Genomic DNA, 13340 nt, shown 5'->3' on the forward strand with positions numbered 1-13340 from the left:
ACGGGTGTCCTGCGTCCCCAGCAAGATTCCCCACTCTGGCTGTCGCTTGAGTCATCCCATCAGCTCCACCCTTGTCATCACCTTTACACGGGACCTTTGGTTCTCTCCCCTCCCCTGGCGGCCTTCACCTCAGGAAAACCAGAGGGCGGAGTGGAGAGTCTCCCCGTGCTGGGGGCCAATCAGAGCATGGGCCGGAAGGGCCGGGGCGACCTCTGGGGCCCAGGGCCACCTCCAGAACTAGGGAAGCCACGCTGTCGCCGTGGAGCCCTGGAGTTTGCCTCACCTGAGTGGGATGACGTTGTCCTGCTGTCTCTGCAGAAGGGCTTCCCGTGTAACCATGTTTTACGCCAAGCAGTTAGGCATCTCTTTTCGGCAAGGGCAGGTATACGTTCGGGTGCTTCTAAATAGAAGGTTCTTGGCTCCTGCACACAGATAGCCTTCTTAACTGTCCTGCCTGTTAGTTGTATGAGGACAGAAAAGGGACAGCACCGCCTGGGTTTTCCTGGGGGTTATTTGTTGGAGGGGGGCACCAGAGGGGGTCGGAGGGAGAGGGGGGCACTCTGAGTAGCAGGGAGCAGGTCGGGGGGAGGCCTCTGCCACTCTCGGCTTCCGCTGATTGTTCGGCACTGGTCCTCGGAAGCCGCGTGTCTCTCTCAGACCTCTGCCCGCACAGTGACCTGTGAGGTAGTCTGAGGAGGCCCCCGGCACTGCCCCACTCGCCCCCGGGTGTTGTCTGGATCATCTTTCTGAGCCTGGAGCCTGGGCTGGAAGAGGAACCGTGGCAGGGGGCGCCTGGGGAGCCTCAGATCTGGCCCTGCCCTCCCTGTCTTAGCCGCCGGCCGGAGAGTGTTCTTTTGTCATGTGAAGTATCACTCTTGTCAACCGCCAGCAGCTGTGGCTGTGAGCGGTTCTTCCACAGATCGCCTGGGTGCTCAGCCACCTCTGTGAGGACCGCTCTGGGCCGCCACAGTGCCGAGCCCCACTCCGGGCCCCTGGTGGTGGCATCCTGAGCAGGGGTCACCCCAAGAGCTGCCCGGCTCCGGGGCGGCCCCCACCAGGACAGTTGGGGAGCCCTTTCCTGGCCTCAGTTCCTTCCGTTCGCCGGGGAGGCAGCCGCACCTCGGGGCACAGAGTCTAGTCACAGAGCAGCCGGCGGGGTCACTGCCGTCTTTAACTGTGTTCCTGGCCACCACCGGTCTTGGGGGGGTCTCCTGCCTCGATGGCACCGTTGTGGGGGGGTCTGCAGCCGCTGGACCCACGGAGTGGGGACTGTCGGCCGCAGGGCCGCACGGAGGTTCCCGGCACCCAGTGTCGGTTCTGTCTTCCAGGTGAGACTGTGGAGATGAGAAGGTGGTGGACACTCGCGATGGAACCAGAACCGTCCTGCTGTGCGGCCCCGCCCCGCCCGCCCTGCCCCGCCAGCACCTCCTCCCTAAGTCCTTACATCACACCCAAACCGTGACACCACAGGAAAGAAAGACCCAAGAAGTTGGAATGGCTGTTTCCATGGACACGATCTCCATAGTGACAATGTGGGGGGAGGGGGGTGGGGTGGGATGATGGGAAAGGGGGGGTTAAAAGGGTGGGATAAAAATATATATATATAAATCTATTTTTAGTCTGGAAAGACTTTGTTTAAATGAAAGGTGCGCTATCCCTTTTGATTCTATTTTAAAATTCTCTAGTTAAAGAACTCCAAATTTGTTCCAATAACAGTGAAATTTAAGTGTGAAATTGAACAAGCTGGTCTCATAAAGGACGGGGTGTGGCTTTGATCTTTAGCCTGCCTCACACCGGTTCAGAGAGCTGCAGACCCAGGGTTGAAAGAGCAGACAGACCACACCGGAACCATCCTTTGTCGTTAATTTGTCTCAAAGTGGGAGGGGGGGGGGGGGGGGGGGGTGGGGGATGTGGGGACGGTCCGTGTTTTCAAGAGTGGGGGAATGATGTTTAAACACAAATAAATTTTTTCATTTCCAGAAACACTATTTATTTATTATTTTTAAAATTTTTATCTTTTGGGGGGGTGAGATTGGCAGATGTCCCAAGGTCACAGCTATGTCCTGGGTCACTGTGGCCAGTGAGAACCACGAGCGCCCCACTAAGTGCGCCCGGCAGGCAGGGTCAGGGGGTGGCCTGCCTCTGGACGCATTCCTGGCAGCTGTACCCTGTCCCTCCCCCCACCCTCCCCAGGCCGAAGGTCGGGACAGGAAATCTAAGTTGTAGGACCCGGCACACGGGGAGGGGCTGTTGAGTGCCATCAGTGTGGTTAGGCTGACCAGGAACACCCAGTTAGCCCTTTTTTCTTTTGCTTTCGTTTGTATAAAGGAAAAGGGGGCCTGTCAGGCGAGCAGCTCCACGCTACATGATTCTTTATGTTGTATTGTTTTGTTTTGTAAATGGTATAATTTTTAAATATCTGAGTTTTAAAAAAAGAAGAAAAAAGTACAAAAAAAATCTTGTTAAGGCCTTAAGAAGGGGTTAGTGCATCTTTCAGGGGTCACTCTGCCGTGGGGATAAAATGGCTGTTTCACAAACAGTTTTATTTAAAAAACAAAAAAAAAAAATCAAAAAATAATAAACTTCATTTTAACCTTGTTTCCTTTTTTGGTTTAATGTAAAGCAAACGCGTCTCTTCCTCCTCCCATTCCAGCCCCCAAAGGTGGCTTTGCTCCACTGCATCTGACTGTCCAGCCGAGCCGAGCCCCAGCCTCCCGCGCCCCCCGCGCCCCCCGCGGCCCTCGCAGCGGGGCCTGGAAGGACACAAAACCCAAGCTCCTCTGCGGCCCCGCCCGGGCGGGTGGAAGTCAGCCAGTGTGCGGGGACGGGCAGATTTACTTAAGTCGGTACGAGGACAGATTTCCAATCAACATTAATTTTAAAGGTTATAAAAAAATAATGCAATGTTAATGGACTTTTCTAGAGAACAGAAATACTGGAAGGAATGTTGTGAAGTAGAAATAAGCAATTATAAATGAGTTCTTGTGTGCTCATCAATTTGGGACCGCAGAAATGGCAGATTAATTCTGTTTTAATGGCTCCATCAAGCCGTGCGGCCCATTTCTCATTTCGCTCACCGGGACGGAGGCGTGGGTGGGTGTGCTGGGCGGGCTGTGGGACCTGCATGGAAATGACGGCTTTTTGAGCCGCGCGGCTTTCCGTCTGGTCTTGACTTGGCGTTAACACGGTTCAGATGAAATTGATAGATTTCAGGTGTCAGGGGCTAAACCACAAACCTTGAAAAATATGTGTCTTGAGGAAAATATTTTCCCAGTGGCAAATGATTCTTTGTCATTTTGCTTTTATTCTTCTGTCCCCTTTTGACTTGCCGATGATACTTGAGCGAGGCACATGGGATGATTCTAGGACTTTCCTCAAACTGGCTTCTGAAATGACCGTTTCCCCGGGGCGTGGCTGCGCTCCACACTCCGCTCCTGGCTCCGGCTTTCCAGCTTCTGCAGGAAGCCTCACCTCCTGCATTTTAAGTTCATAGCAGTATTGAGCAGAAGTTACAGAACGTGCCCGTGTGTTCCCGGTCCCCCCACACACAGCCTACCCCAGCCAAGCGGTGCATTTGTTACAACCGGTGATCCTACTACATAGACCCATCGTTGTCACCCAGAGCCCGTAGTTGACATTTGGGTGCGTTCTTGGTGTTGCACACTCCGTGGGGTTTGGACTAGAGGTGTAATGACACGTGTCCACCGTTCCGGTCTCAGAGTAGTCTCACCGCCCTGAAGATCTTCTGTGCTCTGCCTGTCCTCCCTCCTCCCAGCCCCTGGCAACCACTGATCTTTTTACTGTCTCCATAGTTTTGCCTTTTCCAGAATGTCATATGGTTGGAATCATACAGTATGTAGCCTTGTCAGATTGGCTTCCTTCACTCAGTGAAAACGCATTCAAGGTTCCTCCACGGCTTTTCATGGCTTGATAGCTCATTTAGTGCTAAGGAATATTCCATTGTCCAGATGTACCACAGTTCACTCACCTGCCAAGAGACGCTTGCTTGTTCCCAGTTTGGGCAATCATGAATAAAGCTGCTGTGAATACCTGTGTGCAGGTTTTTGTGTGGACATCCGTTCTCAACTCCTTTGGGTCGATATCGAGGATCTTGCTGGATCACATGGTAAGAAGGTTTCGTTTTGTAAGGGACCACCAGCCACCTTGCACAGTGGCCGCGCCATTTTGCGTTCTCAGCGGCCGCTTATGGAAGTTCCTTTTGCCCCACACCTTTAACGGTATTTGGTGTTGTCAGTGTGCTGGATTTTGGCCATTCTAATAGGTATGCAATGGTGATAACATGGATTTTTTTTCATAAGTTTAAAATTGCGGATAAAATATTTACCATCTTAACCAGTGTGCAGTGTTGAGTATATTCGCATTGACAGGTGCGAGATCCAGGCCGATGTGCCCGGCAAGCTGCACGCAGGGTCCGCTTTAACCTTCTGCCTCTTTCTGTCCCCAGGAATTTTGGGGGGTTTCCTCTGTGGGCGCCGCCATGCCGCAGGGAGGGAGAGGGGTCACGGCTACCAAAATGCCACCAACGTTCCCAGCGCCCTGGCTGGGTGCCGAAGCTCCCTCCCAGGGGTGCCGGGGGTGGGCGGTTCCCGGTCCGCGCCGTGTTGGTGCCATCCCTCCCAGGGCAGGCGAACTCCAGTGACACATGTGGTCCCTGCAAAGCGCTCACTCCCATCTCCGCTTCTCCTGGGCAGCCTCACCGCCTGACTGGGGGTGGGGGCGGCCCTGAGTGTGTCTGTGAGTAAGTCCCAGGAACTCAAGTGCTGGCCCTTGAAGTTTTTGTCCAGTGTGGAACGGTAACTCAGAGCATGCACTTTGAAACGGACCCCAATGCTGCTCGATGACTTTGATCTCCTACCACGAACTGGAAGCCACCAGCCTTAGGGGCCGCGGAGAGGGCACGTGAACAGCAGCGCCTGGCACACGAAGCTATGATTGCACAATGACTACAGAAGGCCACAGGCCTCACGAGGCCACCCGCCCTGGACAACAGGCCACTGCCCTTCGCAACCCCCCAGTGGGCACGATGCATCAAAAGAAGGGGTAGAGATAGTTTATCTAAGGCCACTGCGTGACCGGACACTCGGACCCTCACGTTCCCCGTGCTAACACCACCTGACCGGCGGTCCAGGTAGAGAGTCGCCACTCGCTGAACAGGAGCGCGCAGCTGAAGCAGATCAGAGCCCCACCCCCACCCCCCCACCCCGCCCCCAGGGTGCCTAGGGTCTCGCCCTCCTGCTCTATCGAGTGGCCTTAGAAGTGGTCTCCCTGCCTCCTGGAAGCCAAGACCGCAATTTCACACAGTCTAGACCTCAGCCAGACTTGCAAAGCTGCCACCTCCAGCCGCCTCCCTCCGGCTGCCCCACCCCCACCACGCACAAGACTTTGCAGTGCTCCAGGGTCCTCCAGAAAGTCCTGCTCCAGCCTGGGGCAGTGTCCCCATGACCCTGAAAGCAGTCCCCACGCTGCCGGCCTGGCCTCCTCCGGGTCCTGAGCACCTTGGAGCAGGGCCCACCATCTGCTTCCCACCATGTTGCCAGTACTTAGCCCAGCACCCAGTACCCAGCACATAGTACTTCCGGTGTGGGTGGGACAGAATCCAAGCCCATCAAGTACTTGGCCATGGCGAGATGCAGGGAAGGCCCAGCTGGGCCCCAAAAAACTAGGTCCTGGGCCCAGCAGGAGAGTAGGGGTGTGGGAATTCGGGAAGGAAGCAGCTTCCACAAGCCAAGCAGGAATTGCGAACATTGGAAGCCATATGGCCCCGGGGTTGCCACCTCTGAATGGCGTGTCTGAGCCAGGGATGTCAGAGGGCGCTCGGGAAGATCCTGGTCCTCTTACAGTGGGAAGGCGAAGCAGGGGGAGAACGGGAGCGATGGGGTGGGGGTAAGGGATGCCTCCCCCAGGCCCTGCTTCAGCTGGGAGAGAGAATACTCCAGCTGTTTCCAGAATGAGAGTGTGCCTCACACACCCCTGGGACGGGTGAAGGGGCCTGACCCTGCCCGGGAAATGCCCCTTCCCACCCTTCTCAGATGGGTCTACTACCTTCTCATCTGAGCAGGTTTTGGCCTCAGAGTTCCCACCAGCCTCACTGATGTAACAATTCAGCTTCAATTCCCGCCGCTTCCATTGTTGGAGAGGGAGCGTGAGGCCGGGCATGGTGTAGTCACCCAGGCCTTACGCGGAGGGGCAGAGAGGCTGAGCAAGAGGAAGGATCTGGTTGGCACGACTCCAGCCTGGTGCGGGTGGCACACAGGTTTGCATCTTTCCTGGAGGGACCTCGGAGTCAGGACTGGAAGGCTTGGGACTGGAGCCACGGGGGACCTGGCCTGGGGGGGCGGGGAGGGGGAGGCGGGGAAGGCGCTGGCACAAGGGGAGGCCTGAGAATTCACTCCCTGGGGTCCTCAGCAGGGGACGCCTGTGAGGGCGGAAAGAAATTGCGTCCCACTGGATTTCCATCCCCTCGTCTTCCAGAATGAGTTTGAGCGGCTGATGTTCAAGGACAAATGAGGAGGAGGAGGAGGAAGCAGGCCTCCTCCTCAGAGGACAGAGGTACCTCTCGGGTCTAAGCCACCCTCACGCCCTGAGCTCAGCGGCAGCTCAGTCAACAAGGGAAAGTGCCCACGCCGGAAAGTGGGGCAGGCATGAAGGACATTCATCACTCGGGTGGCCGCAAGAGCCAGGAGGTCCAAGGACGAATTTGTAACAAACTTAGGAAGGCGTCTCCAGGCCATTGAACTGGCGGTCAGGGTGAGTAGGAAGCTCTGAAAACAACCCAGCTGCCTCCCCACCCCCAGATGTAAACTCAACAGGCCAAGATCAGGCCAGAACTGAGGACGCTGGGCCCGCCTACCAGGCGAGGAGCCACAGCACCACTGCGGGCAGAGGCAGGAGGCAGGGGGGGGTCCGGGCAGCTACCGGGAACTAGGGTGACTTGGTGCTGGGTCTGAGTGTGTGTGTGTGTGTGTGTGTATGTGTGTGTGTAAGTGGTGCGTGGTTTTGTGGGTGTGTAAATGTGTGCTGGGATTGCGGGTCAGTGTGTGAACACGTGGGTAGCGTCTGAATGTGTGAGTGGTTCGTGATTGTGGGTTTCTCTGTGTGTTGAGTGAACTAGTGTGAAGGGGACACCAAGAACGTCATCCCCGTCACCACAGACACTCTGATCACTGTGACCTCCCTAGGGCACTGGGCAAGTGCCAGTAATAAACTTGGGAGGGGGCAGGTAACATATGGGAAGACAAGGGTGTGTTCTGGGGACGAGGCGGGGACCACACTAAGGGGTACGAGCCTAATACGACGGGTGGGTGGCAGAATCAAGTCCAATGACCCCCGGCTTTTCCTCGGAGCCTCTAACAGAGCTGCAGAGTCAGGCTGAGGGGTGGGCTTCTCGTCTCTCCACTAATCTCACCCCACTACCCTGGGGAAGCACCCGAGAGTCCAAGAGGGACAGGACTTCGGCGGTCACCCCTGCACCTGACCTTCCTCGGCTCCTCCTCGTGTCCGCTGGCAGCACGGTCCCCCTGACACGTTGACTCAGGGCAGAGGGCAAAGGCCGGCCTCGGGTCCCTTTAGAAAGAGGGCCCGCGCTGGCTGGGCTTGCAAAATGTGCTGAGCGTCCCATCTGGCCTGGTCCTAGGTACCTGGCGTGCCGGAGGAGCCCAGCACGCACTGAGGCGGCCATGGGACTGCTGACCGGGGATGCTCTGGGGCCCCTGGCCATAGCCGTGGCCCTCTTCCTGCTCCTGGTGGACCTTCTGCACAGGCGCAGATTCTGGGCTGCCCGCTTCCCGCCAGGCCCCATGCCGCTGCCGCTGCTGGGCAACCTGCTGCAGATGGACTTCCAGGACACGCTCTTCTACTTCGACCGGGTGAGGAAGGCGGGAGGCGGGAGCAGCAGAGGGGGATGGGGGCCCCCCGCCTAGCGGTGGCGGATGGCGGGTGGGGGGTGAAGCCACAGGCCGCACGAGGAGAGCACAAGGAGATGGGCCGAGCGCTGGAGGCAGGGGTGAGAGGCCGACTGCGGCCGGCCTCCGCGCAGGGCCCGAAGGACGATTGGGATTTTCCAATCAAAGGTCAAAGAGGGCAAAGGCCTGGAGTGGGGTGTGGGCTTGGCAGTGGGTTTGGGATCCAGTTGGGCAGCACTTAAATTATGTGACCTGGGTCCCTTCTGATCACAGCAGGAGGAAAGGTCTTGAGAATCGGGGATGGAGTCTGGTCATGAGCCCCATTTTAAAAATTACTTTATTATTTTATTTTGTGTTATTTCCTATTTTATTTATTGAGAGAAGGCACAAGTGAGCAAAGGGCAGAGAGGGAGAGAGAGTCCCACAAGGGGCAGAGCGAGAAGCAGGGCTCACTCGAATTGGGGCTGGAGCTCACAAACAGTGAGATCATGACCTGAGCTGAAGTCAGATAGGAGCCCCATTTAAATCGGGAAACCGAGGGTGACATAATTACGGGGACGGTGGTTTCTACTCTTTTGCTGCTGTGGTTTCTTGGGTCTCAGTGCTCACCTCTATAAACTTCAGTTTCTTCACCTGTAGAATGGGATCCTAACTTGGCCTACTGACAATTTTGGTGACCTTTGCAAAGTCCTAGCTGAGAGGTCTGATCCAGCGTGAGCTCCTCCTCCGTAGACCCTAACCCAGAGTCACTAGGCCAGATATCGCCCTTGCACCAGCGTGCTGCCGGAGGCCTAGGGGTGCCCCAAGGCTAGCGCCATGAGACCGGGGCCGCAGCCTGCTGGGGGTGGGAGTGGGGGGGCGGAACCGGGCTTGACAAACGCCCTCAAACCTCGGCCTGCAGCTGCGGCGCCGCTTCGGGGACGTGTTCAGCCTGCAGCTGGCCTGGACGCCCGTGGTCGTGCTCAACGGCCTGGAGGCCGTGCGCGAGGCATTGGTCTATCACAGCGAGGACACTGCCGACCGCCCACCTATGCCGATCTACGAGCACCTGGGGTTCGGGCCGCGCTCCCAAGGCAAGCGGAGAAGGGGGGCAGACCGAGGTCCGGAGGGGACTGGGCCGGCAGTGACTCAAGACCCGGCAGGGCTAAGTGGAGGCAGGATCGTGAACATGCAGTGCAGGGAAGAGTCAAAGAATTTGGAGTGGCCGCAGGTGGAGGAAGGGATCTGGTGCCAAGTGCCGGGGCCTGATAGAGGCGGATGAGGGCGGGGCCTGACCGAGAAGGGGCGGGCCCAGGGCCGAACCGGTCAAGAAAAGGACGTCTGGGTAGGCGGGAATGAGGGGGAAGGAAGACAGTATGGGCGAGGCAGGGGGCGGACCAGGACTTTTCCCGACTGGGCAGGGGGGTCAAGGTGGGCAGAGTGATGCCAACACCTGCCCCCAGCAGAGGAGAGCTGGCGGGCAGGCAGAGAGACCAGTCCCCAGCGGCAAGTGGGTGTCAAAGTGGGCGCGATTTAGTGGGCGTGGGGGGCAAGGTTTATGAGGGCGGGCAGGGGGCCGGGCCTGTGAACGGGGCAGGGGCGGGGCCTTGCGAAGGGGCGGGGCCGAGTGCCCCGGGCGGGCCCGTCAAACCACGCCCACCGCCCCGCCCCGCCCCGCCCCGCCCCGCCCCAGGGGTGTTCATGGCGCGCTACGGGCGCGAGTGGCGCGAGCAGCGGCGCTTCGCCTTGTCCACCCTGCGCAACTTCGGCCTGGGCAAGAAGTCACTGGAGCAGCGGGTGACCGAGGAGGCCTCGTGCCTCTGTGCAGCCTTCGCCGACCATGCCGGTGCGTTTGGAGGCTGAGGGGCACAGGAGACAGGGACGGAGGGGCTGGGGAAGAGATGGAGGAGACCCCCTGACCCGCACCGTCCCCTCTCAGGACGCCCTTTTAGCCCCAGGGCGCTTCTGAATAAAGCTGTGAGCAATGTGATCGCTTCCCTCACCTACGGGCGCCGCTTCGAGTACGACGACCCGCGCCTCCACAAGCTGATAGACGGAGCACTGAAGGGACTGAAGGAGGACAGCGGCTTCGCGCGTGAGGTGCGGGGCGGGGGCGCCAAGGAGCCCTGCAGGGCGAGCTGCGTGCAGGCGGCCTCCGCCCTAAAACGCGCCTCCCGGAGGAGGGCGTGGGGGAGGAGGGGGAGGAGGAGTACGGAGGGGCCTGGGAGAAAAGGCATTCCAAGACAAAGGGTCTGGAGAAGGTGGGGAGGTCGCAGACCCGGAGCCGGGGAGGCGGGCCCAGGGTCCAGGAGCCCTGGAGAGGGCCCAGGAAGGAATCTGTACCTGCTTCATTGGAAGCCACTAGAGCCCATGAGATCTAGGGCTTAGATTTGTCCTCCTGGGCCCCGAGCCAGGAAAGAGGATCAAGGCCCGAACTTAGGGAGGAGCCACTGCAATGGTGGGGACACCCGGGAGGTGGCAGGGACCTGGCTGATCGAAGTGAACACTGAGCGCAGGAAGGTCCCCCATCTGTGGCCCTCCCAGGCCCTGAACTCCATCCCTGTGCTCCTGCGCATCCCGGGACTGGCTGACAAGGTCTTCTCAAGCCAGAAGGCCTTAATGACCCTCCTGAATGAACTAGTCCAGGAGCACAGGATCACCCGGGACCCAACCCAGCCACCCCGAGACCTGACTGACGCCTTCCTGGATGAAATAGAAAAGGTGAGGTGTCGGGGACAGTGGTGGTGGTTTGAGAATCCCATGACCCCAGGCCCAGGAAGGTGGGGCCTGGACATCACCCAGTGATCAGTGACGGGGGCAGGGTGGGAGGCCATCTGGGGGCTTCTTCCCTCTGGCCGAGCTCACCCTCTTGGCACGGCCCAGGCTAGGGGGAACCCCGAGAGCAGCTTCAATGATGAGAACATGCTCATGGTGACAGCCGACCTGTTTCTTGCTGGGATGGTGTCCACCTCAGCCACGCTGGCCTGGGCCCTCCTGCTCATGATCTTGCACCCGGACGTGCAGCGTGAGTTCAGCCTGGGGCCCGGATGGATGGATGAGGGAGGAGAGGAACCAGCTGGGGCCCCTTAAGCTTGCTCTAGCCCCCCGAAGCTCTGAGCGGAAGCTGGGCCCTGGGCCCCTCCATAGAGTCAGGCAGAGGTCGGAGCCCAGACCTCAGGGTTCTGACCACTGTTCTGACCACTGTGGGGATGCTTGTCTGTCTAGGACGCGTCCAACGGGAGATAGATGAAGTGTTAGGGCCGGTGCAGCGACCAGCGATGGCGGACCAGACCCGCATGCCCTTCACCATGGCCGTGATGCATGAGGTGCAGCGCTTTGGGGACCTCGCCCCACTGGGCGTGCCCCACATGACATCCCGAGACATTGAAGTACAGGGCTTTCTCATCCCCAAGGTAGGTCTGCAGCCTTCTGCACCCATGCTCAGCACCACTCAGCATGGCCAATGCCAGGTAAGGGCGGGGACCCAAGGCACCCAATCCTCATTTCTGCAAGCACCGACTATCCCAGCCTAGGTGGATGTGGGGGATGGGAGCAGAGGCAGGGCCGGCCTCTCTCTTCAGAGCCCCCAAGTCAGGTGGGGAAGACAGACTGAAATGTTGCACGGGGTTTTGGAGGAGCCTGTGCACAGGGACAGGTGGCAGCGTGGACCCCCGTGGGTGGTGAGTCACTCGGCCTGCCATGGGGACAAAGGAGGTGCTGAGAAGCTTCTTGGGCCACGGGGTTACTTGAAAGAGTCCCGTGTGTGCCAGGCAGAGCGTGCACCCATGCATGTTCGGTGGCAGGGGTCTGGGCGTCCCATAGCCTAGACCCCACCCATGCCAGGCGTCTCCTGCCAGGGGACAACACTTATCACCAACCTATCGTCAGTGCTGAAGGACAAGACGGTCTGGAAGAAGCCCTTCCGTTTCCACCCCGAGCACTTCCTGGATGCCCAGGGCCAATTCGTCAAGCAGGAGGCCTTCATGCCCTTCTCTGCAGGTACCTGCGGTGCCCAACTCACTGACCCCTCCCAAGGGAGTCTCGGAGGGTGGAGCCCAGGCCCCCCGGCTCACTGAGCACCCCCATACCCACCCGCAGGCCGCCGCATATGCCTCGGGGAGCCCCTGGCCCGCATGGAGTTCTTCCTCTTCTTCACCTGTCTGCTACAGCGCTTCAGCTTTTCCGTGCCTGTGGGGCAACCCCGGCCCAGCGACCACGGTGTCTTTTCCTTCCTGATGATCCCACCCCCCTACCAGCTCTGTGCCGTGCCCCGCTAGGAGGAGGAACCAGCCCCCCCGACTGGCTCCTCAGCAGGGGCCCTGATATGCAATAAACCAATTTGGCGGTTCCATCCTGGCTTCTGAGTCCCCTCGGGCCCCCTGACCAGCCCCTGGCGGTGATGGGGGCCTCAGCAGCCTCCCCAGGGCCAGCCCCTACCCCTGCCTTATCCGTCCTTACCTTGCGTTCGATCCCATTTGAGAGCCGGGTATACCGAGGGCCAGAAGATGACAGGCTTACCCCCTACTCACCCAGAGACCCGATATCGGCCACTCTGGTCAGTGACAATGTCTAAGGCCCCGGCCCGTGCCAGGAAGAGCGAGAACAAGCTGCTGAGAGATCTCACCCAGGCCCGGGGGGGGTGGGGGGGGTGGGGAGGACCCCACTCGGCCTGGACACCCCCACCTCAGGTCCAACACCGCCCACCCCACACCACAGGCCAGCAGCTCGGCAGCACCTTCAGCCCTTATGCCCCACTTCATCTACGACAGCCCCGAAGGTGAGGTGCTCAGGGAGGGCCAGGAGGGATGTGCCAGGTTGACACCTGGGGCTCGGTCCTCAGGTGCCAGAGCTTTCCCTGCGAAGCCTAATGGCCGTCCAGGAGTGAGCCACCTCCCTGAGCCTTTCAGTCACCCCAAACTAGGATGGGCCCCGTTTCCGAGCCCCTCGGAAATGCTCGCGTTCAGGCACCTGCTCAGGACTTGCCATTCGTGGCCGGGCTGGAGCAGGAAGACACTCATTTGGCTCCAGCCCAGGGCACGGTCCTCTGAGCGGCTGGCTCAGGCTGAGCTCTTGGGAGACTTGGCCAGGGGTAGGCAGGGAGACCTGTGGGCCACAGGCACGCCCTAGGGACGGGGGTCAACCTTGGCCCCATGTGACAGTGGAATGGTCAGAGGACGAGGAGGCCATGTGGAGACCCTGGAGGAGGACACCTGGCTTTCATCCTTGCTCTGCCAGGATACTGTGTGACCCTGGGCCAGTCCCTCCCCTGCCCCGGGCTTGTTTCCCCTTCAGCCAATGAGCTGCTGGCATCAGATGGCTGCCGGGTCCTGTCTTCCTGCTCTGACTTCTCGAGCTGTGACCCTGTTAGCCTGGAGCCGTAGCCAGGAGCAGGACTGCTGTCCCCCCTCCGTGCCCACCCCCACAACCGGAGGGTTCTGG

General features: G+C 59.3%; 2 protein-coding genes across 7 annotated transcripts in view; both read left to right on the forward strand.

Moving 5' to 3' along the window:
• TCF20 (transcription factor 20) overlaps positions 1 to 2598 on the forward strand; it is a 112791-nt gene extending 110193 nt beyond the window's left edge. For 3 of the 4 annotated variants that reach the window (XM_040490660.1, XM_040490661.1, XM_040490662.1), the window contains exon 6: positions 1329 to 1405. Coding sequence is in view for 1 of the 4 variants with exons in the window: in XM_040490663.1 (XP_040346597.1) it covers positions 1329 to 1346 (18 nt within the window). In the remaining 3 variants the exon portion in view is untranslated. Of the gene's footprint in view, positions 1 to 1328 lie in introns of all 4 variants that reach the window. The other variant, XM_040490663.1, reaches the window with a different exon arrangement.
• A 5010-nt stretch (positions 2599 to 7608) lies between these two features.
• On the forward strand, positions 7609 to 12252 carry CYP2D6 (cytochrome P450 family 2 subfamily D member 6). Of its 3 annotated transcripts, XM_040490666.1 has the most exons (10): positions 7610 to 7886; positions 8824 to 8995; positions 9595 to 9747; positions 9841 to 10001; positions 10446 to 10622; positions 10785 to 10926; positions 11127 to 11227; positions 11315 to 11371; positions 11759 to 11900; positions 12000 to 12252. In XM_040490666.1, exons 1-10 carry the CDS (start codon positions 7698 to 7700, stop codon positions 12176 to 12178), a joined length of 1473 nt encoding a protein of 490 aa, XP_040346600.1. In that variant the 5' UTR covers positions 7610 to 7697; the 3' UTR covers positions 12179 to 12252. The 3 variants fall into 3 exon arrangements, with proteins under 3 accessions (XP_040346598.1, XP_040346600.1, XP_040346599.1); XM_040490664.1 differs by having other exon boundaries at positions 7609 to 7886; positions 11127 to 11371; XM_040490665.1 differs by lacking the exon at positions 11315 to 11371 and having other exon boundaries at positions 7611 to 7886; positions 11127 to 11314.
• Positions 12253 to 13340: the final 1088 nt, after the last annotated feature.

The sequence above is a fragment of the Herpailurus yagouaroundi genome, unplaced genomic scaffold (genome assembly GCF_014898765.1).
Source record: "Herpailurus yagouaroundi ecotype Mexico unplaced genomic scaffold, PumYag 182, whole genome shotgun sequence".
NCBI lineage: Eukaryota > Metazoa > Chordata > Mammalia > Carnivora > Felidae > Herpailurus > Herpailurus yagouaroundi.

Excerpts from the sequence above, each read along its gene's own strand:
- CYP2D6 (XM_040490664.1), top strand. The coding sequence starts at position 7,698 with ATGGGACTGCTGACCGGGGATGCTCTGGGGCCCCTGGCCATAGCCGTG. Across the intron at positions 7,887-8,823 it reads CGCTCTTCTACTTCGACCGG|CTGCGGCGCCGCTTCGGGGA; the intron begins GTGAGGAAGGCG and ends CTCGGCCTGCAG. Across the intron at positions 11,901-11,999 it reads CTTCATGCCCTTCTCTGCAG|GCCGCCGCATATGCCTCGGG; the intron begins GTACCTGCGGTG and ends ACCCACCCGCAG.